Below are 27,412 nucleotides of genomic sequence, written 5' to 3'. Positions count from 1 at the left end.
AGTTTTGCTTCTCTCTTCCTTTCAGCTTCATTATTTTCCATAATTTTATCTTCTTTATCAGTGATTTGTTCCTCTGCTTCATCTATCCTTGTTTTTATGGCATACATTTGGATTCGCATCTTGGTTATAGCATTTTTAATTTCGGCCTGACTACATTTTAGTTCTTTTATCTCTGCTGTAAGGATTCTCTAATGTCTTTTATACTTTTGTCACGCCCAGCTAGTATCTTTATAACTGTTGTTTTAAATTCTAGTTCAGATGTCTTATTATATCTGTATTGATTAAATCCCTGGCCAACATTTCTTCCTGTTTTTTTGGGTTGGATTCTTCCATCTTGTCATTTTGGAGGTGAAAAATGAAGGAAGGAAGGAAGGAAGGAAGGAAGGAAGGAAGGAAGGAAGGTCCTAGATGTGTTTTGGGTTGATTGTTAAGAGAAGCTTGATAGAAAAAAAATATATATAAAAACTTAAAAATAATTCAAAAAGTAAAGAAATTGCTCTTTCTGTATAAAAAAAAAACCAAAAAAACAAAACCAAAACAAACAAACCCAAAGGAAGCTAGATCCTGTTTCCCCCAGAGCTGAAGCTTTGCAGCACTCTATGATCAGTAGACTTGGTGCGTGCAAGGGGGTTATGCTGGTCTGAGAGAGGGGTCTACTGCTCTGATTCTCAGGTGGACTTACTCTAGTGGAAATACACCTGTAGGGTACAGTGGGGGCAGGGCTAGGTGTAAGTTGCTCAGGTCTTCATTTGGTGGCACTCTTTTTCTCTCAATGAGGTCGGTCACTGCTGGTGGGCAAGGGGTAAAAATGGTTCCACCCTGCTCTCTCCTCTCTGGAACAGGGAGCTCATGCCCACCACTCCTCAGGAAGCCCTCACAGACAAACAATTGCCTCTCCAGGGGTCCCTGTCTTTGAGCTGTCTGCCTGCCAGACAGCACAGAACACCTGTGTTTTATCTTAGGCACAGCTAGGTTTCAAACCCCACACATCAGAGACCCTTGTGGCAGAGACCCATGCTGATCCTCTGGGGGAGGGTCTCACTGCGCTGTGTTGGACGCTGGCTTGTCCCAGAAAATAGTTACATGACTGCACAGAGGTTCAGAGTTTATGGTAAATTGTAATACATAGCCAGCACCAGGGTTGCTGTCCTCAGCTAGCATCTTTGTTCCTATGCTGGTGAATGGGGTACCTCAATGGTGCCCGCAGGATCCCTTGCCTATGGAGCTGCTGTATCACCTCTACCAAATGCTCTTCAAGCAGGGGAACCACTTCTCCCCGTGAACCACAGGGAATCCTCAGACTGCACTGCCCACTCCTGGGGCTCCTGCCTCATCCCCCACTAAGCACAGCCATGTGCAATCCTGGTAATGCTCTTGACCTCCAAAACTTCAGACACTGCACTCTGCTGTTTATAAAAAACTAGCGGTATTGAAATCCTCTCCTTGAGACAAAGCATAAGAGACTCTTAAAAACTGAGAACAAACTGAGGGTTGATGGGGGGTGGGAGGGAGAGGAGGATAGGTGATGGGTATTGAAGAGGGCATCTTTTGGGATGAGCACTGGGTGTTGGATGGAAACCAATTTGACAATAAATTTCATATATTATAAAAAAAAAAAAAAGAAAAAAAAAAAAGAAATCCTCTCCTTTTTCCAGTCAATGGTTTTGGGGAAAAATTTTTTTGTGCAGTCCCCTGTGAATGTTTTCACCCTTTTTTTCCCACTCTTACTCTCTTGTTCTCTCTCGCTCCTCTCTCTGTGATCAGGGCTCCTTCCCCACTGCTGCAATCGTGGCTCTTTTCTCCCCAAATCAACTCTCAGCATTTCCTCCCTTCCACGGGTCATTTTTTCTGCTTGTAGATGTGCAGCTTTGTTCTCCAAGACATCTGATCGATTTCTTGAGTGTTCAGAATGATTTGATATTTCTCTAGCTGTGCTTGAGGCAGGAGGCAAGCTTAGGGTTGCCCTACACTTCTGACATCTTAACCTTCTCCAGAACATTTTGAAATGACAAACTGTATAGAGGTAAAACTAATTAGTGGCTGCCAGGAGACAGGGATGGGGAGAGCACAGGGAAGCTCCTTTGCAGTGATGGAACAGTTTTGTATCTTGATTTTCATGGTGGTTACACAAATACACGATTAAAATAGCATAGAACTATACATATGCACACATACAACTGCACACGAATACATATAGAAAAACAGTGAAAACTGAGTAAGGTCTGTAGTCTGGTTAACAGCACAGTATCATACTAATACAAATCTTCTGGCTTTGACACTGTACTACAGTTATATATGATGTCACCTTTAAGGAAAGCTGGGTGAAGAATATAGGAACATCTATGTATTATTTCTGCAACTTCTTGTGATAATTGTTTCAAATTTTTTAAAAAGCTAAAAAAATGATGTGTTCAAATGCTTTTTAAAAAGAATCTTGAGTAGCAGAACAAGCTGTTGCTGCAGAAATGGAAGAATAATTTCTGATTTCGTTTTTTGCCAACAGAATTACTCTCTATTGCATGTCTACCTATCATTTCTTTACTCTATTTTTCTTGAAGCTAACTAAATAAAAGCTTCTCAAGGACATAGGCTCTATTCTAGTAACCCCTTTCAGTGCCTACTGCAATACAGATGTTAAAAATAAAATACTAGTTTTGAATTGAGCAAGTTAGCTAATTCTGGCAGAATCCGATACATTTATAAAGAGAACTAGAGTTAAGTTACACTGACTAGTTTTGCGACCTTGGTTACTTACACCTCTCTGGACTTTGGGCTCCTCATCTATGGAATGAATATAATGAGTATTATGTGAGAAGACTGTCAGGAAAATTAAGTGAGTTAATGTATGTAAAGTACTTAGAAGAGTGCCAGACAAATCAGAATAGCTCAATGTTATTTTTCTAAAAGATTTTAAAAATATGACTTTTAGGTGGATCCATTCTGATGAATCAAAATGATAATAAAATGGTTAAGTGGTTATTTCCTTTAACTATTAGGTTTCAATGAAAAAAGTCTGTGGGGATTTTAAATTTTTTTAAGTTTATTTATTTTGAGAGAGAGAGTGAGCAATTGAGCACAAAGAGGAGAGAAGCAGAGAGAGGGGGCAGAGAATCCCAAGCAGGCTTTGCACTGTCAGCATGGAGCCCAACATGGGGCTCAAACTCACAAACCATGAGATCATGACCTGAGCCAAAACCAAGAGTTGGATGCTTAGCTGACTAAGCCACCCAGGCGTCCCTGTTTGTGGGGATTTTAAAGAAAAAAGCCCAATATACCATCTTAAAAGTACCTTTGATATTTAGCCTTTTAAAAATGACTACTTATTACTTGTACTGAGTTAAGTTCCAGATCCTAATAGTTTCTAATAACAATAAAATATTATATGTAAAATTTCAATTAATAAAGGTTTAGTCTAAAGATTTCGACTTTATGTACATTATGTGACTCTCTTACCTAGCTGACTTATTAATCTTCACTCTTTTTTTTTTTAATTTATTTTTGAGACAGAGAGAGAGAGAGCAGGGGAGATACAGAGAGGAAGGGGACAGAGGATCCAAAGTGGGCTCTGTGCTGACAGCAGTGAGCCTGATGCAGGGCTTGAACTCACAAACCGTGAAATCATGACCTGAGCCAAAGTTGGACTGCTTAACTGACTGAGACACCCAAGTGCCCCTAATCTTGACTCTTCTTAAATGACAGTTTTGTATTCTCTCTTACCCACCTTTGCTTAAATGTCATCTCTACTTAGAAGCCTTACCCCACTTTCCAGAGAGGATGTATCACACTACAACCATCTAGCTATAGGCAAGACTGCTCTACTGTGCTAACTTTTATAATCTCTTGCACACAGTATAAATCCTGGCACAGAGTAGGTCCTCAACAAATATTTGTGAATGAACCAACCACTGACATATTCCCATGGCAATTTTTACTTGCTACCATTAAGGAACTTGGTATATTGAATTATAATTATTTTCCCATTTGTCTCCTCCATTAGAGTGTAACCTTTTTGAGGCCAGGGCCCATGTCTCACTCATGTTTGCACCCTCAGTAACTAGCACAGTGAGTGGAACATTTATCAAAGATATGTACTGAGAGGCTACCATGGGCCAGGTATCGTTTTCCAACAGTGGACAAGGCAGTCACAGTTTCTTATGGAATGACAATAAAGGATAATAAAAAGGATAATTTTTATTGGGACTAATACTATGAAGACAATAAAGCATAACAATGCGACAGAGGAATAAGGAGAAGTACTAGTAGTCAGGCCTTTGTAAGGAGATGATACTTGAGCTCAGAACAAAATGGAGCCGGTCATGTTTAGGTCAGGAGTAAAGAGTCCTAAGTACAGGGAACAGCAAGTACAAAGGCTCTGAGATAGGAATCAGTTGGGTTTGTTTAAAAAAAAAAAAAGGCAGGTGTGGCTGGCACATAGTAAACTAAGGGAAGAGAGGAGAAAAGGTCAAAGAAGCAGGTCAGGGCTGGAGCATGCAGGCTATCCTAAGTTTAAACTCTATTCTAAGAGCACCACTGGAGGATTTTAAGCATGAAGTAACAGAATCTAGTTTACATTAAAAAAATTACATTGGTTGTTAAATGGTAAAGAAAAATTGCGGGGGATCATGAACTTCCTTCCACAGGCAGACAAGTTAGGAGACTATGCAGTGGGGTGGGGGGGCGGACAGCATGGAGGCGGTCAAGATGGACTGAAATAGACAGATGGGTGATAAATTTCAAAGACATGGCTGGCAGGACTTGCTACTGAACACGGGAAGTAGGTTGTGGGAAAGAAGAATCAAAGATGTCTCCTGGGGATCTGACTCGAGCAAATTTACTAAAACGGGGAAAGAAGAGGAAATATCTACTATGCTGGACTAAGAAAGTTTCAGATGTCTATTAGATAACCAACTGGAAAAGTAGCACACAGCAGGCACTTGCTGCATACTTTTAAAAATTACCACTTTCGGGATAGACTCATCTACAAATCAAACATATAATACAGCATTCCAAATTTGGCTAACTCTATTTGCTGCTTCCAAGATAACAAAGATAAACAGAAAAGAATAAGTGACTGAAAGGACCAGAGATCTCAGTTCATTTGATGAAATCTCATTTTTGCTATTATTGATGCTCCTTGACCCAGATTTTTAATATAAAGGTGCCATATAACCTCCTGCGGCTTAGTGCCTCAGTTTCCTCAGCCATTAAACGAGAATAACAGTACCACCTATCTTGTATGGCAATCACTTAGTACCACATCTGGCATATATAAGTGCTCAATAAACATTACCTATTATGTTCCAGACGGAATTTCCATTTAAAAAACATTAAAATGTTCTATTATTCCACACTCATTCTGGAACAACAAGGGAAGTGTCTGTGTTTATATTTTATAGATGGCAAAGTGAGGTACAGAGACAGTTGAATGGAGCAGTACACTCAGGTGCACACAGTTAAAGTAGAGCAGACAGGCACCTGGCCGTTCAGGCAACTCCAGTGATTTAAGGTATGATGCTGCTGTCCCTTCTAAGAGTGGGTTTTTCTTTCACTTTTTTTTTAAAGAAGTAAAAAAGGAATAGTGCTTTGTGACAAAAGTCATAAGAAAGTCAAGGATGAATGCAGAGAGATCTGCATGTTGTAAAAAAGGCCTCTTGACCCTTAACTTTTCTCTGTAAAGTGAAGGGAAATACATTAAGTGCAAATTCATCTCGTGAAGCCAACTGTATGGGAACAGCTGATCGGGTAACGCTCAGGTTTGAAATGATTTTCACTAACTCAGCTAAGAATGGAAATAAGTACTTCACATCCCCCGACCCCTTTTCACTCTTATTCCTTTAGAAACGTCATAATAGTTTTTTCCTTCCATTCTTTTACAAGCAAATTTATAGCATTCATAAAATTTTAGACTAAGTCAGAAGGAAACTGAGAGGATATCTAATATATTCTTTCATTTTAAGGTAAAGAATGAGGCCCAGAAGGGAACTGACGAAAATGAAATGAAAGCCAAAGTGGCCTGGGACCAAGTGTCCTAATGCCCCACGGGTTACTCTTCTCACTACAAGGGTATCAAATACCGGGCCAGGCAGTCACCAGAGCTCCTCTGTGTCTATGACAGCCATCATCCATCATGTCACTACTTCCTTCTGAGCCTTAACCCTTTGGAGTCCTAAACCACACTCAAGCTAGCTGCTGCCAGTGATGGTGGCCACGCCTCTAGTGATCTAGTAAATATAAACACCAGATTTCCTGCTTAAAATATCAAGACCTTTTTCTCCCTTCCATTCCGCCTTTTGAATTTTAGAAATAAATAAACTTTTCTGGGCAGTAATAATTTTTGTAGGGAAATATCTAAATTCTACACACTGAAAATGTGGCTGGAGACTGTGAAATAAACTCACTCTGTCTAAAATTTAAAAATAAATATAAGCAAAAGTAATCTATGGTGATAAAAATCAGAAAGTGGTTGCTCAGGGCCAGGGAATGACTGGGAAGAAGCAGGAGAAAACTTTCTGGGGTGATAGAGATGTCCTCTATCTTGAGAAGGACACAGTCAGACTATACACAAGATCTGTGCATCTCACTGTTTGTAAGCTGTATCTTTTAAAAACAATCTAAACTACTCATGCAGAAAATTCAGATTTTAAAATTCTCATCCAAAGAAGGGACTTGAACCGCAGTTCAGCTGATGAAAGGCAATGACCAAAGTCAGAGATCGTTCAAAGTCAAGCTACACATTTCTGTTCCAACTACTCATGAGAATGATACCCACTAGACCAGAACTTGTGTATGTGGAGGGCAAGTGAAGAGCTTCCTTTCAGGATATGCTGATGAATGGATTCTGTCTTAAAATGGAAAGAAAGTGTTATTTAAGAACTGTGTACACTCCTATGATAACATATCCACCACTCTCCATGGTCTACTAAAATGCATTTAGAATTTAATAACAGAACTTCATCCTAAAGACCACAGAGAACTTAAGATGATAAGGAAAGTAAGCTTGAACACAGCGCAGTAATTACGTTTTTAGATTTCTATTTTCTGTATTATTCTCCTATAAAAACTTGGGTGTGTGTAACATTCTGCCCACTGCATTCCATATCTGGTAACACAGTCTTGACAAAAAACAAGAAGAGTACTGAAAAGGAATAAAAAATTGGCTCTCCTCTGGCTGATAAGCACATGATGTTGGCTCAGGAACCATAGGTGAGTAGGAAGACAAATTGGTTAAAGACACTGCTCTGTTAGGGCTTATCACAAGAGGAGGGGGGAGAAGAGGGCAAATTTAGAGTTTAAGTTACAGCTAGAAAGGGAAGACAAATTTCTCACCTCTTTCAGCAAAGCGCATTGCATGATAAATTTTAGCATATGATCATAAAAAGGTCCAGCATAGAATCTGGCATACTGACAAAGGGTAGCTGTGTAAGAAAACACTATGTTCCATTACTAATGAAGGACCCACAGGAGACTGACTGTCCCTCTCCTTAGTGATGGTCATACATACCAAATCTGGCTTCACTCGGTGAGTCAGGGGAAAGGAGAGCCACATAGAGTACAAAGTGGTGAGCATTGTGGACAGCCAGGACTGCTGAACCTCACGGCTTCTGGGAATGCGGTGAATAAAGTATTCGGGAAACTAGAAGGAAAATAGTAACAATCCAAGTCAACCGGGCCATTGATAACCAAGGTAAACACAGCAACAGTTAATGCTTGTAGACACAGGTCATGCTTTGTTTAAAATTTTCATTCTAACTACTTGTAAATTAAGTTACAAAGCCCTTTCCATGCTTTATATGACACACATCATCAGGTTATGACAGAAAAGTTCCTAAATATGATTAAAAATGTTAAAGTTGGTGTTGACAATAAGTTGGGATAAATTTTCTACAAAATATGTTTTAGGCAAAGAGGTTAACATGCTGATACACAAATTGTTCTTATAAACCAACATGTAAGGCAAATAATCTAATACCAAGATGGCCAAAGGAGATGGACGGAGAATCCCAAACAGAAGAAACTCAAACAGCCAATAAACACAAAATGATGGTTAATAATTAAACATAAAAGAAAGCAATAAGTCATTTTTTACTTACCCAATTGTCAAAGACCATGGTTACCCAGTGTTTTTTGAGGGTGCTGGGAAATAGACACTTACATTCCCTGGTACAACTTTTGCTTACAGCTTTTTGTGAGGGCAATCCAAAAATATCTCTCAGAATTTTAAGTGTGTCTACTTTTGATCCACATTTCTGTTTCCAGAAATATATCCCACAGATTCACCTACATGCTTATTCACTGTATCATGCATTGTATTTGTGGAAATCAGGGACAGCCCAAATATCCTCCAATAGGAAATGGAGATGTTCACACAACAAAATATATGAAGATAAATTAACAAATGACAGATTTATATGAGCTTACATGGAAGATGTGCCAAGCTAAATTGTTAAAAAGAATATGCAAGTGGCAGGACAGTATGTTTAATACGGTCCAGGGTGTATTAACAAATCACAACACATGTGTGTTGGTATACACAGATATACACATATTAGTATCTGCTCAGAGAAAATCTGGAACTATTCACCATAAACTGCAAAGAGGGGATATTTTTATTTTCCAGGTCATGTATGTCCACACTTAAAATTTGCAACAAGCATGTATTGTTACTTTCATAATAAAAGAAATGAACATTTCGCCTTGAATCAAAGTTCTTGGTATACTTGTTATCTTTTGCTATGTAACAGATTACTTCCAAACCCAGTAGCTTGAAACAACAAATATTTTTGTTTCTAACTTTCTGGGGGGTCAGGAATCCAGAAGCGGTTTAGCAGGGTTATTATGGTTTGGAATCTCTCATGAAATTGAAGTCAAGTTGTTGGCTGGGGCTGCAGTCATCTGACGGCTTGACTGGGGCTGGAGGATCCACTTCTAAGGGGCTCACTCACATGGCTGGCAATTTAGTGCTGGTTTTTAGCAGAAGATCTTACTTCTTTGCTACATGGACTTTTCCATAGGGCTACTTGGGTATTCTCATTACACAGCAACTAGCTTTCCAAAAGCAAGTGATTCGAGAGAGGGAAACGCAGACACCACAATGTCTTTTATGACCTAACCTCAGAAGTCACACTTTGTCATTTGCACAAAGTCCTACTGGTTACAAAGGTCAACCCTATTTAATATGAAAGAGACTACACAGGGGGCTTGAAACCCTGGGGGTTTCTTGGAGCTTGGCTACCACACAGGTTAAGTAAGACAGTAAAGGACTAAGTATTTAATACACTCTTCTCCCCATCCCCCTATTGGCTTAGAGGTACAATATACTCCTTGAGAAAATAGAAAAGTCTTTTCCTAAACTAGTGGAAGACATACAATTATTGGTCCTGAGATTGTGTGTTTAGAAAAAGATATGAAATTGTGTCTGGAGGCTTTTGTTGAGCCTCCAGTATGAGCCTTCCTCATACTCCAGGAAGGCATGAGTATAGTTCTTATATATACTGCACAAAATGCAAATGTACTGCACATGGGACTACTTTGTTTCACATGTGACTGTAAAGACTATTTCCTCCTCCTTTCATGTTACACCAGTGGAGAAGGAGAGATCTGGATTCAATATATTATTCACTATTTCTATTTATTCATCATTTATTAAACCAACATTGTTTTTCCTTCCAAAGGATTAAAGTACTAAATGTTGAACTAGAAAATAATACCGAATAGTTCCCAAACTACAGAGCAAACAGGGAGCAGTAAATAACCAAGCGGGGACAAACCTGTGAGGTATTTTCTTTGAGGTCTGTGCTTGCCTAATTTATGATTATTAATTGGAAAACACATAACTGGCAAAACAGTACTATGAGCCAAAATCCCTTATCAGAAAACTTTTGGGTCAGAAGTATTTTTAACAGGTAATATGGGGCATCCTTGGAAGTTTGGGGGAAGTAACCAAACATATTAATATCTCTGCAGCAAAACATGAATATTCACACTAACAAGGATAAATAAAGACTATAAGCCTTAGGCCAATTCAAATCAGGTTTTGCTGCCAAAGGTGTGACAAACTTCAGATCCCCTCCATCCCCCAGTTTTCAGAACTTTTTGGTAATTTAGATATGGGATTGTGGAACTTGTACTGCAAAACACATTTGAATCCAATAAGATGTCATTGCTATTATTACAGCAAAAATAACCCAGTAGGGTCTCATTCTAAAGGTTTTTTGGATGTTACTTCCCAGTTTTGAGGCCTGATCTCCGTATCTATAAAAATTTCTTCGGGGCGCCTGGGTGGCGCAGTCGGTTAAGCGTCCGACTTCAGCCAGGTCACGATCTCGCGGTCTGTGAGTTCGAGCCCCGCGTCGGGCTCTGGGCTGATGGCTCGGAGCCTGGAGCCTGGAGCCTGTTTCCGATTCTGTGTCTCCCTCTCTCTCTGCCCCTCCCCCGTTCATGCGCTGTCTCTCTCTGTCCCAAAAATAAATAAAAAACGTTGAAAAAAAAAATTTCTTCAAAAATGCATGGGTGTTTATAATGTCCCTTGAATCTCTTAAAGCTGCAAGCATATAACTTTATAAAGAAGCAATGCGCAATATTTCTGGATATTTTTAGTGTCTTGAGGGGCCGGAAGCAGTTTGACTAAGGCTCTAGTAGCCCAACTCCTCAGATTCCATCTGCGCTCCAGAGGGGCAAACACACAGGCCTGGTAGGGAGGGGTTTTTCAAGGGCGTCTGTCTGGGTCTGAAGACGGCAGTCTCAGACTAGGACATGGAAGAAGAGACTACATCTCATCCCAGGAAGCAGCTTGAAGAAGCAGAGAAGATGGGTTTAGGAAGTCTTGTCCATTCTCAGAGGAGGAACAGAAACTAGTAGTGGGATGTTCTGGGGTGGAGACTGAGGGACTTCCAAGACGGAAACTAGAAAACAGGCCTGAGGGTGAAAAACAAGGCTAGTCAGCGTGATGGCCTCTGCTTCTGGACGTGCATGCAAGAAGCTTGACCTCAGCCTCCAGATAAGATGCCAGGCTGAGGAGCGGAGTCCCAGTTCCACTTGTGGCTGGAGCTAACTGGGCCAATGATCACACACCTACAGTGGCCAATCACCCAGTTTGCAGAGGAGAATCCCAGTATAATTATTAACAGTGCCCCTTCTGCTCTCAGAAATGTCCCAGTTGAAATGATAAACTATATAGTGACCCACAGGGCAGGACAATGAGTAGGTTCTTCCAAGTCACAGGGAAAGAAATTTATTCAGAACAGCAGGAGGCAACATGATGGGAGAATCTGCATTACCATTAAGGATAAGAGTGTAAGTGGTAGCTGGGAAGAAAGCCAAGCTGAAAGTTCTGTCAATGAGATAAACAGGAAAACAGTCAGGTGATGATGAACTCGGGGAAGGGCAGTGATGAGGAGCTAGACAAGGGATCAGAACCATGACCCTGACTGGCAGGGACAGGACAGTCCACAGAGTCCACAGCTCTATACTGGAAAGGCCCTCCAGCTCCAGATCCCATCCAAATCTTGCCTACATTATCATTTTTTTGATAAGAAGTTCAGATAATTGGAAATCCTACCCAAAAGATTTCTCTCTAAATCCAAGTCTCTCACCACCCATTCCCCCAATACAGCAGGTCAGTTCTCCTTAGACACACCTTCCCGACTAACCTTTCTAAGATACCCCCACCCCACGTGTACCCGTACTCTTCCTTCCCCCATCGACAGGCTTGCTCTACATTTTTGTTTTTGTATTTTGGGCTTTTTTTGAGGGGGGGAGGGGCAGGGAGGAGGAGAGAGAATCTTAAGCAGGCTCCACTATCAGCATGGAGCCTGACACAGGGCTCCATCTCATGAACCATGAGATCATGACCTGAGCCAAAATCAAGAGTCGGGTGCTTAACCAAATGAGTCACCCATGCCACTCTACTGGCATACTATATACTTATTTATTTACTACCTGTCTGCCCCATTAGAATATAACTTACCTGAGGATGCCAGGAAATTTAATCACTGCAATCTCAGTGCTTGTGAAGAGTACCTGGTTCACAGTTGATGCTCAGTATTTATTGAATGAGTGATTCAATGTTATTTATTGCATGTTAATAGATATTAATCCAATCTTCTTGTCACCTAGCTGAGGTGTATTTAGACGGATGATATAAAAGGGCACAAAGATAGTGATTTCAGAGTGCACCTTTAGGGCCTTATTTGTAGGGGCCACTCAGTAAACAGATTAAAATGAATGGAATTCTTGGGGCTAGAGAAAAAAACTGAGCAAAGCGGGGGACTGGAAGTTTATAAAGAGCCAGAGCCAGGAGGCACCAAGTTCTAAGGGCTTGGGGAAACAGGAGGGAGAATGAGAATGAACCAAAGACCAATGCCCTCTTCCCTAACAATGTTTCCCAGGTAGAGAGCCTAGACTGCTCTCTATGAAACTGACCACTCACAAGGGCCTCAAGAAATGTCTCAACCTTTGTGGGTCCTCTCCCTAGAAAACAGATCCATGAGAGAAGAGTGTCCCCAAAGCTTTGAGGTCTGAGCATATAAGGGAAGGGAGCCTGTTAGGCTAGACAAGAACAGCAACCCATTCTGCACCTGACACTAGAAAAATTCTATGCCTTCAGTTTCGGTATTATGCCTTCTACACGGGTGTGTATTGAAGTGGATGGGAACCTGGGCCATTTTGGTAAGAACAGGGCTCTCAGATTAACTATGCTTGACACACAGAAACTGGTGCTAGGGTATTTGATGTCCCATATTGCCTAAAGGAAATACTAAGGGTCAGGCCATGGAAAAATCTTGAGAGGTTTTTTTTTTTTACATATAAAATAATCAAATACATGAAGAAGTCAACAAGGAAAAATTATTAATAGAAAGATTGTATTTTGGTTTTAACAAAAGTTCCTTTGAAGACAAAAGAATGGGATGGAGTTTCAGAGAGCTACAGTTCAGGCCTGGCTATGACCTTTGGCCAGACATTCTCAGGGATTGGGGCATCTGGAGAAATCCAAATGAAGGCATCTTCACAGACATAACTATTTTTGTTAGTCTGTACCTTTGCCTTGAGGGAAATGTCCCTAACCCTCTTTTATGTCCTACTAATGGGATGCAGGACACAAAGGAAGCCTCATCCATCATTTTACCACCCCTACCCCTCACCCCTAGACCCAATATTTAGTTTAGGAGAGGCCACACAACCCAAGCAGGGTCAGTCTTCCCTGGATCCTGGACCCAAGAAAAGTAATTCCTTTGAAAGACACTGTTGGATGTTAAACTGGCTCTGAATCCATTCCACTGGGGCCATGAAATGTATACTTTAGTGTTCCTCTATTCACTAGGCTTTTCTATAATGACTCAAAAGTACTATCATATTTGCCACCAAAACATGCTATTCCGCATTCCCAAGCCAGGAATCGACAAACGAACAGCAGAATATATCATAAATAAATTTCCTGGTTATATATGAAGATCATGAAAATATACATTGGCGTTGGCAGGGATGGAGGGTGGGGCACCTGCTCCTGTGGCTCCTTCTTCTAAAACCTCTACACACATTCCATATCTAGCTACTTATTCCCAACATCCCTGCTATTCTTGGTCCAAACTATGACCATCTCTCACCATGACTACAATAACCTCTCAACTCATCTCTAACTCTCCTCTGGCTCCCCTACACTTTATTCTCTACAGAATCACCAGAGATTATAATGTATAGCAGATCTTTCCTTTCATTCTCCTGCTTAAAACCCTCCAAAGGCTTACCAATGCACTTGGGATAAAATCCAAATTTCTGACAACTGTCTCTGAGGTCCTGTGTAACCTGGGCTGCCTTATCTCTCTAATGATTCCTTGTTCACTCACCAACCACATCAGCCTTCTTTCTGTTGTGTGAATACGTCAAATACATTCCTTCCTGAGGGCCTTTTCGATTCATTCTGAGTGGTCTACCGTGCTCCCTAGATTGGATCAATCCAGGTCTTGCTTGAACATTACCTCCTCAGAGAGGAGGCAGGCTCCCCACATGCCCCTCCCCCGATACACGGTCACCCTCCACCACACTGTCTTATTTTGCCATCTTCACAGCAATTACTCATACTTCCAATTAACTTGTTTGTTTGTGTGTTTGACTGGTGTCTGCCTCTCTCTTCAGAACACAAGCTCCATGAGAGCAAAGGATTTCATCTTGCTCACTGTGTAACCCCACTGTGCAGAACGGTGTTTCATACATCATGGGTGCTCAGTCAATACCTGCTGAACAGATAAATGACTGTCACTATAGTTTCTAGAAGTCCAGTCTGTGGTCTATGCTGGATAGGATGCTGACTCTTTACCTTGTAACATCTCAAGATTGTAAGAGACCAACTAATCCAACCTCTCCACTTCACGGATGAGAAATCTGAATTCTCCCAAGGTGACACCGCCAGCAAGTGGTAGAACAGGTCTTCCATGTGTCCTGAAATATGCTCCTGACTCACCCTTCTAAAGGCCCTTCTTTGATCTCTGCACCTCAGTTCTGAGGAATACATAATGAGCTGAACCAATTTCCCATGGAGCCGTGTTCCCTGCCTTCTGTTGCTTCTATATATAGCCAGCTACCCATTCTGACCCATTTTCTTTTCCTTCTCTGTTCTTCAACTCACCTACCCTCTATATCTACAGCCTCCAACCCACAGAGCTTGCCTGCTTCCCTGGCTCTGTGGGGACTGAGCTCCCTGCGGCCTCCGGTCACCTTCTCCTTCATACCCTGTTCTGTGCTGTAGGTTTGGCATACCAGCCCCAACTACCACTGTTACCAAGGTGTCCTTCCCGGCCTCCAAGCCTTTTTGGTAAAAACAAACAAAAAACCCCCAAGGAAACAAACAAACAAACAAAAAAACAGAGTAAAAATACAGGGACTCAGAAATCCTCAGAGTTTTTGTTGAACCTTAGCAAGTCCTGTTGTTTTGCTATTGCTCCTGCCTGGTAGCCAACTGGGTTACATAGAAAGTATATTCTACTTGAGTCCTTTTTTTTTTTTTTTTTTTTTTAATGTTTATTTATTTTGAGAGAGAGAGAGACAGAGAGAGAACGTGAGCAGGGGAGGGGCAGACAGAGACGGAGAGAGAGAATCCCAAACAGTCTTCAAGCACTGTCAAGCTCAGAGCCCAGTGTGGGGCGTGATCTCACAAACTGCTAGATCATGACCTGAGCCAAAATCCAGAATCGGATGCTTAACTGACCCAGGCACCCCCTGAGTCCTTTCTTTCTGTGCAGTTCTATGTGTATATCCTGCAGTGTGTGCATTTCTTGCAACATGATTCGGTCTCTTTCACGCAACTGGCAGTAATATAAAAGACAAAGAAGTGAGATTCTCTCTCTCCCTTATTCTCTCTGCACCATATCTTAGAAAAAGACACATACTAGTTAGTGAAACCCCCTTTTCATCCATCTATCTAAACGTCCTAATTAAGAAGGGGCAGAGGCCATGTGCTATAGTATTGTATGTATACCCACAGAGCCTCCCAGTGTTTCCTACACAAGTTTGACTGACGCCTAACTAGACATAGAGTGGCAAGACAGCCAAGAAAGGGAGAATGTTTACTAAAAAAAAATAATAATAATAAAGTAGAGAAATGGATTTTTTCCCCTCAGTCTCTAGTTTGTCTGAAATTATGTGAAACACTGAGTTAAATGCTAATAGTATATGACAACTTGTAACTTTCAAAGTATCTTCCAGAATTACATCACTGCTAAAACCCACAAACATATCTGGCTTTAGATCTGTGACAACCTAAATAGAAGTTTATAGTGATTTAGATGGAAATAATTCCACCAAGGAATCCAGATGGCATCATAAACCACAACAGAGCAGATTAAGTGGTCTATGAAGTCATTCTCTGCTGTTACCACACATTGAAATGTACAATATGTTTATTATTTAATGAATGCCACACTATTGCAGAATCTTGGAAACAAGACAAAACTAAAACGGTAAAATTTCATTCAACCAAAAAGGGTTTCAGCTTTCTTTTATAACTGTTTTCTTAATAATGCAAAGTATAATGTACATACTAGAAGAAAACTATGTTGGATGGTTCTATCATTCTGAAATCAAGATGACCATAATTCACCTTACACACAAAAATGTCCTTATGTGCATGTCCTTTAAGTACTTGGTAGGTGCTCACTTCATGGTAGCTGATGAAGGAGCGAAGGGGCCAAGGGTCCCAGACTGGGTCTTGCTGATAACCAGTTCTGTCACCTTGGGTAAGTCAACTTCTCTAGACCTCAGTCTTTCATAAGGAGGCCTTGCAAGATCAGGATCCTCAACTAGCCACCATGATTCTACAACTGGCCCTCAAGTCTAACCCGTCAAAGACAAGCAAGGCTGATGCTCCCTGCTTGTCCCATGGCTTTCAAGCCACTCCTCACTTTACCTTTAGAAGCATTCCACTCCTGGAGGTCAGGGCAGCAGGGAAATAAAAAAGTCATTTGTTCTTAAAACAATTATGGGACTCTGGCCATGCAAATTTTTTATGTCCTTTGTAATGAATATTTAGTTGTCCTCTTCTCAGCCTCTTACTGCCCCCTTCTTTTGCCAACAATAACCAATTTTCTTTTGGGTAACTCACTCCTCTCACACTCTCAGGCACAGTTTTGGTGGGATGTTAGCTCCTGTCTCCTTCACTTCCAAACCTCTAGTACCATGAGGAGGCCTGGAATGGCTTAAGCAACATGGGAATAACCCTCATGCCTGGCCACAATGACTGGCTGAAAGACAGGGCTATAACTCAGCTGAAGACCATGAGACTGGAGACATTAGGAATTTGCTGGAGTTTCTGGGAAAAAGAAGTTTCTGTCTATCTTCTACACGTTGTAAGAGACCTTTTTCCCTGCACAGGCTAGTGCAAAGATAGAAAGCCAGGAGGTACTACTGGGTTTTGCCACCCTGAGGGGACAGCATAGCTGCTGGAGCCAGCACTGTGGGGAGCCTGATGGAGGTGACGCTGCAGAAGATAGAGCAGACAGCCATTGACCATCGCTAGTGAAATTGCTGGGCACCTGGACCAAGTCTCACCCAGAAATAAGACTGAATTTTTCCCCTTTGCAAGTAAACAAATTCCCCTTAGTGTTCAAGCCAGTTTTGAGTTTAGTTTTATGTCACTTGCAACTTAAACACCCTTCCTTTTAGCTTTAAAATGATATGAATGTTTAAAAAATTTAAAAAAAAGGGGGGGGGGGCGCCTGGGTGGCTCAGTCAGTTAAGCATCCAACTTTGGCTCATGATTCATGATTCATCATCGGCTCATGATTCATCTGATCTCACAGTTCGTGAGTTCAAGCCCCGCATTGGGCTCTGTGCTAACAGCTCAGAGCCTGGAACCTGCTTCAGATTCTGTGTCTCTCTTGCTCTCTGCCCCTCCCCTGTTCACACTCTGTTTCTCTCTAAAAAATAAATAAACATTTAAAATAAATAAATAAATAAATAAATAAATAAATAAATGTAAGACTATTTCCTTTTTTTACAAAAGAAAATATATCAATATCATAGATGAACACTGAATTGCAGTGCTGTGTTTTTCATTTCATTCATTAAATACCTACCAGGTGACAGGAACGGGGCTGGAAACACAACGGTGAGGAAGGCATTCATAAGGAATTCAGTAGAGAGTAGCAGAGCAACACAGAAAAACTAGCAATTGCAATCAAAGAGCGTAATACAAAAGGAGATATAAGTATTAAATATAATGTTAGCACCAAGTAAGAAATGATGCACTATACTTTGAGAAGCTAAATCGGGCTTTATGGAAGAGATACTTGATCTCACTTCTTGGCAGGATGTGAAATTTACCAGGCATAGCAGAGGGGGAAAAAGGGTCTTCCAGACATGTTCAGAGCAGTGACACATGAAATTGCATGAAATCTGGGGGGAACTGTTTGGTATACAAGGAGCACAGGAGAGAACAGCAGAAAATGGAGCTAGGGAGGCAGGGCCTTCAAAGCCATGCTGAGGAGAATGTACATGAAGCTAAAGGCAATGAGGAATCCTTGGAGGATGATGAGAGCAATGTGACCACATCTGCATTCAGGAACCACTACTCTGGCAGAAGGGGTGGGGCTCCCCCAGAAGCAGATCCCTGAAATGTATCAGGAGAACGATGTCCAAGGCCTAAAGGATACTTGCAGCACTGAGATGAAGGAATGGAGAGGGCCAATGGTGGGAAGGAGGGACTTAGGGAGGCTGGAGAGTTTGGGGTGACTCTCAGGTTTTTAGGTGGGGTGAATGGTGAAAGGGGAAACAGGCTGAGAGCATATCATTATTCATTATGGTCTGGTTTTCAGCATAATTTTATGAGTCAGTAAAACAGTAAGTATAAAATATATCAATGTTAGAAGATATTACAGATAATTTTTAGGTTGAAATGGGGCAGATGGTTTGTACCTAAAATGGGGCAATGGGTTGACCTGGCAGGTACACAGAATAAGATAACCTAGGAATCCAGGAAAAGGGAGCGCTCAGAAATGCAGGTTCTAGGCAGGCACCAGAGGGCCCTACCTGGAGCAGCAGCCTCATTTGTCTTTCGTAAGTCAGGCTTGAGAGCCAGTTGTGGGGATCACGGTGGCTTTCTGAGGACCCCCTGATCTCGTCCAGGCCTCTACTTCACAGTAAGAGAATGAGGTCTGGAGAAGCTACCTCCCCTGGTTATCAGCAGGACCCAGTCTGGAACCCATGGCTCCTCCACCCACAGGTCACTCGGTGGCACTTCCTCATCAGCTGCCATGAACTGAGCATCTATCAGGTCCTTGACAGACAAGTAGACATGCCTCTGCACTCACCACTTTCACTTCCCGACCATGATCTGCCCTTTGGTCAATCCTGAAACTGAAAGTACAATAGTCAACCTCATTAGTTGCGTGGCTTGGAATTATGTTATGCCTGGCATGATTCTAACTACCAGCTCCATAATTACTTCCTGGTGCCTAATGGCTAAAAGGCACGAAAGAACCTTCGTTTATGCAAAAGGAAGGACAAAGGGAAAGAGGCCACATCCTGATTTTATGACAACTACGATGACAAGTTACTGTATGCTTGGGACCATAATATAAGTATACATTAAAAAAATATGCTTTATGTAAATGTTTACATGTAAACATCGGTTATTAGAATGTCTCTAATTCACTTCAAAATGGAGAAGTAGCAGCACTGTATTCTACACTGCTACTGGCTCTGCATGTTGTAAGAACTCCACATATATTAAACTGGCACAGGCATTCTGGACACGTGATCAGAAAGTCCAACAACTGCAATGTTATTCATAGTTTCTTCAATTCCATCAATTCAGAATCTGATGCAGAGAAAGTTTAACCTGACTTGCCTTTGTTGTAGAGATGGAGAATGGGATAATTAAGATTTAGGAAAGAATTTAAGAGACTCAGCTATTTAAAATACTTCAGAACCATGTATACATCTACCTGATAACAGCGTTTTGAAAATACTCATCTATTCACTGAAACAGCCACACCAGGATCTCTGTTTGCAATAAACTACCAACATTTTAGTTTGGTATTTCACTCATTTATAATGGCCTTCACCAAATTAGACGTATTCTTTATACCTATAATTGAATGCAGTCAAGATCCACTATAAAGAGGAAAAGTGTTTATATAGACTAATCACACTCTAAAAATGAATGCCACGAGTTTAACAGAATTCACAAACTGAAACGAAACCCACGATTGCAACTATATAACTTACAAAAGTATTTCTTTCAGGATTGCTTGGGAATTGTGAAAGAGAATGAGCAGATGCATTAGATTTAGAAGTTTCAGTAAGTTATAGCCAACTTCAGCCCACTCTGTGAAGTTAGCACCCCACCTTGTGGAAAATAGTAGGTGTTGTTGAATGGAAGCACGCCATGTTAATTTCAGAGGCCATGCTTGATAAATCCTGCAACCACCAAATTGCCACTGAGTTATACACATACGTAGAATAAAAGATACAAACCGAAATATTTCTATTTGTTAAAGTAGCAGAAAACTAATGTGTTTCCAAGATACAAGTATACCCGTCCCAAAAGACTGGTCCTTATGATATGTGTTTGGGTTATTTAGAAAATAAATATTTCCTATGCATAGATTACTATTTCCACAGGTGCTTTTACCACTTCTTAGTTTGTTTCAAAACATAACTTTAATTGTTTTCTAATTGTAACTTAGAAAATACAGAAAAATGTTCAAAGACAAAAGCAAACATCAACCATTATTCACAACCAAGAGATGATCCCTCTACCCTCTGCACAAACTTAAAAAAATATTGGGTCACTTAAATCCTTTCTGTAACTGAAAGCATTCTAAGATGACCTCAGGTTTCTAAAACTGAAATAATTTTTTATCTTTTAATTTCACCAACTTCTTTCCCAATCTCCTGTCATGGTTCAAAAACACCCACCATTTGTCCAAATGTGTCCTGTGTTTTCCAATTTCCTAGCCCTGAGATCTCTCCTTCCCCTGTATTCAAAGCACTTACTTTTTTTTTTTTTAATCAAAGCTATATAAATAAATATATGTACACACACACACACACACACACACATATATTTGTATGTATGCATGCGTGCACACACGCACGGTTTTGAAGTTTCCTATGAGACTCTCAGTTTGGTTAGACACCTGAGGTAATTCATCATCGTTACTGGCTTCTTGGAAGCATCCTTTTTGGAGTTCTCTGCCCCCCTGCTCAACTTCCAACTCCCAACCAGTTGTTCTCTAGGCCTGCTGTATGTGGTGGTCTTCATATGGAAACTCCCTTCACTGCCATCCTGAAAATTTCCTTCATTTCTCTTCTGGGCTGGAACCTAGATTCCAGGACCACAGTCTTCCTCCTTCTTAGGTCCTCCTTGTTTTGGTGAAGCACATCCTCTATGAAACGTCGTATGGGAACTGGTGTGAGGATTGCTCTAATCATTATTCTGAATGCCACTTGGACTCCAAACGTGACTCATTTTCCTTTGCTTTTTGGAAATTTTATCATTAGTTCTGAAATTGCATGATGATATATCTTCTGTGACTATAGTTTTACTGGGCTGGGGATACTCCTTTAGTTTGAAGGTCACATCCTTTAGTTGTAGGCATTTTTCTTGGGTGATTTTTTTTTTTTTTTTTAATGACACCTGCCTGTGTTCTTATTCTTTCTGGATAGTAGCCTTCCAACATCCAGTTTGATTATCTAATTTTATTATCTTTTCTCTGTTGGTTTTATCTTTTTGTTCCGCTTTATACCAGAATCCTTCAACATGATCTTCCAATATTTTCATTTTTTTATTCCTACATCAAAATTTTAATAGGCAAGGACCTTTCTAGCTATATGAGTTTAAAAAAAAAAATGGATATCATTCTTTATTTAAAGACACAATGTCCTTTCATTTCCCCGAAGATACTGTTTTCCTTTAAGCCCTTCCCCTATGCCCTGGCTCATGATTTGCCCTTTCCTCTGATTCCTTTTCTCAAAGTTGCTTCCTCAAATAGTTTTGCTTTTTCTTATGTTGAGGCTTCCCTCCAATGTCTGTAACTGTGGATGTCGGTTCAAGCCAGTGATTCTCAGGATGGGGGTGGATTTCTCCCCCAGGGACATTGAAGCAAGGTCTGGTCTTCAAGACTGGCGGGGGCAGGGTGGGGGTGGTGGTGGTGGTGAGGGGCTAGGAAGGCAGGGATTCTACTGGCATCTAGTGGTGGAGGCCAGAGATGCTGCTTAATTAACATCCCACAATGCCTCCTCACACGATTTACCTGACCTCAAATGTCAATAGTGTCGAGGCTTGGAAACCCTGGTTCATACTAAAGAATGAGGCATTAAAAGGCAGACTCGAAGCTCTATGCCCTGAGTAGGGTTGTCAAGGGGAAGATAAAAATAGTCATAGTGAAATAGCCATTTCACTGGGGGAAATCCTAAATATCAGAATCTATACTTCTATTCTCCTGAGCAAATCAGTTTTCTGAAAGCTAATCTTCAATCTTGTGCCTGGGGGAAATAAATGTAGCATTCTGGGAGCTTATTGGAAAGGAGATCTAAGGGGCGCGTATTGGGGGGACAAGGAGTAGTCAGCTGTTCACTCTCCTTACATCTTCTGTTCACAGGGCAGTGTCTATTCAAAATATGGCTGGGTGTTCCCAGAGCCAAAACCTTTTTAGTTCAACCTCTCCAGGGGTAAATGTTGGGTTTTCTACCATGATAGGGTAGAGGGTCTACCTGGTCTATAGGCAGATTTCAACCAAGAGGCCTCGTTTCAGCCCCAATTTGTACTCCGGCCTCCAGAGGTAGCACTGCCCAGTGGTACTTTGATTAATTAACTAGCACTACCCAATGACACTTCACTTGTTAATTAATTCTGAAGGTTGCCAGTATTTGTGCTTACGCCTCTCCAACTGCACAAAACATTTCTTGAGGCAAAAGGGCACTTCCTTTCCTTATTTGAGTTCTTTGTAAAACTTGGTCCAAATTTTGCACATAGAAGCTAATCAACAAACATCCACTTTCGATTTTCAAGAAGGATTTTACCTTGGGGAAGCCGCAACTTCTAGGAGCTGTTCTGCCCATCTCAAACAAAGAAGAGTCTATTACACAAATGCCAGTACTGCAGCCTCAGCAAGGTGCTTGGTGAATCAAATCTTTAAATAAAAATACTCTCCAGGTGGAAACACTGCTCTCAAGCCATATAAAGCCTTCTCAAGTCAGGAGAGGAAAATTATCCTTAGCAAGGATCTATGTTTCTAAACAAGAAATGAGATCGCTTCTCGTCACCCTCCCCACACGGATTAGTCTGTAACATATACTAGAAATGTCCCCCCTCGCAGCCATTCTGAAGATCGGCCCTCTGGCCTCCAAGGAGCGGTGATGCAGGGTGCCACCACTCCATGTTCAGCGGTGCACTGCCACCTGGTGGGAGCAGGAGGGGATAATAGCGACACGGCTGAGGAGGCCGCACAGTACAAGGATGCAAGTCTTTCAACACCTGGAAGGGCTCTCGGGGACCATTTCTAAAGCCTGAAGGACCTTTTCGGTTGGGAGAGAGGGAGAGGAAAGAGAAAAAAAGGGACAGAGCGCAAGGGCGCAGGACTCAGGAAATGGTTTTGAATCAGTGCAAGGAGGGGCCGTGCAGTCCCTCTGACTCCCAGGGTGCTTGTAAGTTCCTCAAGGCAGAGGCTGTTGACTCTTTTAGGTGGTGCGAAATGTTGTTTACAAAGACACTGACACTCAGGGACGCTCCACCTACAGAGTTCCCCAGGTCAGTGATGACAACTTCATTCTTAAAATTGCTCAGACCCAAAGCTTTGTAGCTCTGCTTGATTTCTCTCTTTTCTTCACATTTCTCTCTTTTCTTCATATCCAATCTGTCAGGAAATTGTATTAACTCTATTTAAAAAAAAATATCCAGAGTCCAACCATTTCCCCCATTCCTACCCCTTTCGGTGCAAGCCACACCACGTCTTTTGTGCACTGATTCAACCGCCTCCTCAGTGGTCTCCTTGCTTTCATCCTTTGCCCTTAGTCTATCCATACAGAGTTATCTGTTTAAAACCGCTCCCCATTTCCCTCAAAGTAAGACAGGGAGTCCTTACGGTGGCTGATGAGGCCCTATATCCTCTGGCCCCTGCACCAACCCCTCCCATCTCCTCTCTAGAGCCTCCCTCCTCTGACTCCTCTCCAGCTACCAGGATTCTCTGCTGTTTCCCCAACATCCAGGAATGCCCCACTCTATGGCTTTTCCAGAGACTATCCCTTCTGCCCAAAACACTTTTTTCCCAGGCGTCCCCATCGTCTTTAAGGACCTACAAGCAACTGCAATTTTTTTTCTTCCCTGTCAGAATTCCCAATCCCACTACCCCTGTGCAATCTTCCCACAGCACTGACCGCCTTCTAACAAGCTTTAAGATTTTTTTATTTACTATGTCCAGTGTTACTGTCTTTCTGATCCAGCTCACGTTCAGTAAGCTCCATGATGGCAGGAATTTTTTGGTATGTTTTGTTCATGGGTGTATCCCAACTGCCTATAATAATGCCTGGTCAATGGAAAGCAAATATTTATTGTTGAATAAGCAAAGTTTAAAAAAAGAAGGAAAACATTAGAATTCTGACTACTATTGCATTATGAATTTGGTAAAACTGAAAATCTTTCCTTAAAAAAAAAGATTTTAAGTAATCTCTACACCCAAATTGGGGCTCAAACCCACAACCCCGAGATCAAGAGTCGCATGCTGTACCTGCTGAGCCAACCAAGGGACCTGGAAAAGTGAACATCTTTGTAAAAGATTAAACATCAGAAACCCATTTCTGTATTTATTCCTGTCATATTTAATATCTATGAATATGAATAGAGGGCATAACAGGTTTTACTTAGTGACCAGAACAACAACTGTTTGGGATATCTCTTCTATTTGTCTCTGCCCCACATGATATTTATACTGTTTAATATGTTTATTACATTTACTCTAAAACAAGAGTTCAATCAACAACCTAGCAGAATGTGAAGTGCGAAAGGGTTGACATGCCCTTCAATGTCAGCAAGTTACTTAATTTGGGCTTTTTTGTTAACTTTTTCCCTAATCAAGGTAAAACTCACATTTAGAATACTATAGAAACACACATTTACATACTAAAGACAATTTGGAAAGTTAAAAGAATACTTGTGTGTGTAAGTACAAAAATGTTTACTGCAGTATTCAGTGAAAACTTGAAAAACTGCTGAAAACTGCAACAGGGAAATGGTACATCAATACTACAAACCACTATGCAATCATTAAAAAGTGTAAGGTAGACCTATATGTACCAACATGGACAGCCATCAAGGTATAGAGTTAAATGTAAAAACACTGAAAACAATAGATAGGTTTGATTTACGAACTAGCCATCCCCTGCCCCCAACCCATTTATATAGTTATGTGTGTATGTGTGCATGTAATTCATAGTATTTTCTTAGAGTAAATGTACAAGAGGGAAAAAGTCATACCAGCAGGTATAACTCGAGCTTGCAGTGTTTATTTCTAGAGAGTGGGACTGGGGCAGGAACAGGGAGCTCCTACTTTTTATTTTACATAAAGTTAAGTAAAGAAGTTCTTTACCATCCAAAGTTTTTAAATTAAGAAATTAAAAAATGGGGGGGGGGGGCGGTGCCTGGGTGGCTCAGTGGGTTAAGCATCCGACTTCGGCTCAGGTCATTATCTCACCATTGGTGAGCTCGAGCCCTGCATCAGGCTCTGTGCTGACAGCTCAGAGCCTGGAGCCTACATCAGATTGTGGATTGTGTGTCTCCCTCTCTCTCTGCCCCTCCCCTGCTCGCACTCTCTCCCCCTTCTCTCTGTCTCAAAAATAAATAAACATTAAAAAAAAACTATAGGAAAGAAAATTTGGAGAGAAAAGAGTAAAGAAACAGAAAATAATCACTTACAATCCTGCCTCGGTTGATTGTGGGGCAAATTTAATAAGGATTTGCTGAAATATACACATAAGTATAGTGTCTTATACAGAATGGGCACTCATTTAATATTTTTTGAATAAATGAACAAATAATCTTTCTTGGTAAAACAGTATAAGCTTATTTATAGAGCAGTGGGAAATCTTGTTAAATGACCCCAAAGTAAAGCTGGCTTCAAATCAGTTTTCAGCATCTTCTGTTATTTTATGTAAGAAAAATGCCTACTCTGTAATTTTTACATGTAGTTTTGAAAATGTTTTATTCAAGTGTTGCTGAGCTTTTTTCTTTAATGATATGATCTAAAAGGGCTAACTCATGCTCTAATAGAAGTTGCTCCGAGTAATGGTTGTCAAGAAAGGCAGTTAACAGATAAGGCTCAGACATAGAAGCAAACGGAAGGATGAACCAAAATCCACCGTGCGATGCCCTGAGCCTCGTTTCCTTCCACATCTCCCAGGGGTGGGCGTCCCTGGTGAAACAAAGGCCAGTGTGGGGACACTGTTGCTCTCCAGGAGGAAAGCTCTGGTTTGATTTTTCACCTCCCTTCATATAACACAGCTCTAGTAATTGGTTCTACTTGGGAAAGTTACCATCCAATCTTTCTGAAAGATATTACTTTAGCTACACTTTACTTTAGAACTAATCCCAGTGGAAATTACATTTCCTTTAGAAGGCTTTTTGAGATATTTTTTTCATAGAAGTCATTTCACAGCTAAACATTTGTTTCCTTGTTTGTTTTGGCTTAGCTTTTGCTCATCTTTCTAATCTCAGTTGCTTCATTCCAGTAGGATTGAGATGTTTCTCCCAAGGAAACCCCGTTTCTCTTTAAATGCCAACCATGCAGAGAAACATAAGCTACGAGTAGAGTTAAAAAGTACACCACAAGGGGCGCCTGGGTGGCACAGTCGGTTAAGCGTCCGACTTCAGCCAGGTCACGATCTCGCGGTCTGTGAGTTCGAGCCCCGCGTCAGGCTCTGGGCTGATGGCTCGGAGCCTGGAGCCTGTTTCTGATTCTGTGTCTCCCTCTCTCTCTGCCCCTCCCCCGTTCATGCTCTGTCTCTCTCTGTCCCAAAAATAAATAAAAAACGTTGAAAAAAAAATTTTTTTTAAAAAAGTACACAAGTAATTATTTCTCTTTACTCCTGTGTAATTATAAATACGGTGAATTGCACGCCTTAAGATTTTAAATACCATTTTAAAAATTACACTCAATCAAAGGAATCAGGAGAAATTTGAATGAAGTTTCTGCAACAAAAATAGGTCATCCCTACCATTTCATTAGCAAAATTACATTAATTTAAAATTTAGCTTAAAAATTTGCTGGATGATTAACAACTGGTAATCTGTATCTCCTGATATCTGAGAAGGAAGGTCTATCTGTTTTTGGAAGAGCAGTCTTGTGTTGCAAATGTGGGCTTTGGCTTCTCACCAGAACCAAGTGTGAATCGATGCACTTTTATTCCTAAAGAGCTCTGAGCGATGTGAATGAGACACCTTGCCCAGGCACAGAGTGCAATTACTGTTAATGCTTTCAAATGGTGCAGATTTTCTGCTTCACTTAAAAAGGCTGAAAATCAAACTATAAAGGGAGAGTCAAAGTCTTTAACCACAAGAATATTATCTGTAGCTAGGAAATTGCAGTTGGTACAGTTATATCAGAAAAAAAAAAAAGGCAAATTGAGTGAGCAGGGGTTGCTATTTATACAAACAGCCCAGAGCAGACATCAACACAGAGAACACAATAAAACTCCAACTTTGATTAGAAAATTAATGTGGCTTTGGTTCTGGCAAGACGGCAATATAAACTAACCTGAAAACCCTCCTTCTGTAAGCAGATTAAAATGCTATAATAAATGTAACAAAATATGGTTTTATCTGAAGTAGAAAGAAGGGAAATCCCTACCTGCCAGACATAAGAAAAAAATGAGAAAGGAGAGGCAGCCTTTGACACAGAGGCCTGGGAGGAAGACATAACTATGCCAG

At 41.0% G+C, this 27,412-nt stretch overlaps 1 protein-coding gene across 1 annotated transcript in view; it reads right to left on the bottom strand.

Annotated features, from left to right (window-relative positions):
* The window catches only part of ALG14 (ALG14 UDP-N-acetylglucosaminyltransferase subunit), a 101,815-nt gene that overhangs the window by 57,006 nt on the left and 17,397 nt on the right, over positions 1-27,412 (bottom strand). Inside the window, exon 3 of the mRNA XM_049616770.1 lies at positions 7,502-7,633. Coding sequence (XP_049472727.1) covers positions 7,502-7,633 — 132 coding nt within the window. The remainder of the gene's footprint in view (positions 1-7,501; positions 7,634-27,412) is intronic.

The sequence above is a fragment of the Panthera uncia genome, assembly GCF_023721935.1.
Source record: "Panthera uncia isolate 11264 chromosome C1 unlocalized genomic scaffold, Puncia_PCG_1.0 HiC_scaffold_4, whole genome shotgun sequence".
NCBI classification, from domain to species: domain Eukaryota; kingdom Metazoa; phylum Chordata; class Mammalia; order Carnivora; family Felidae; genus Panthera; species Panthera uncia.
Note: the sequence above shows the minus strand (reverse complement) of the source record. Positions and strands in the feature narration are given on the sequence as shown.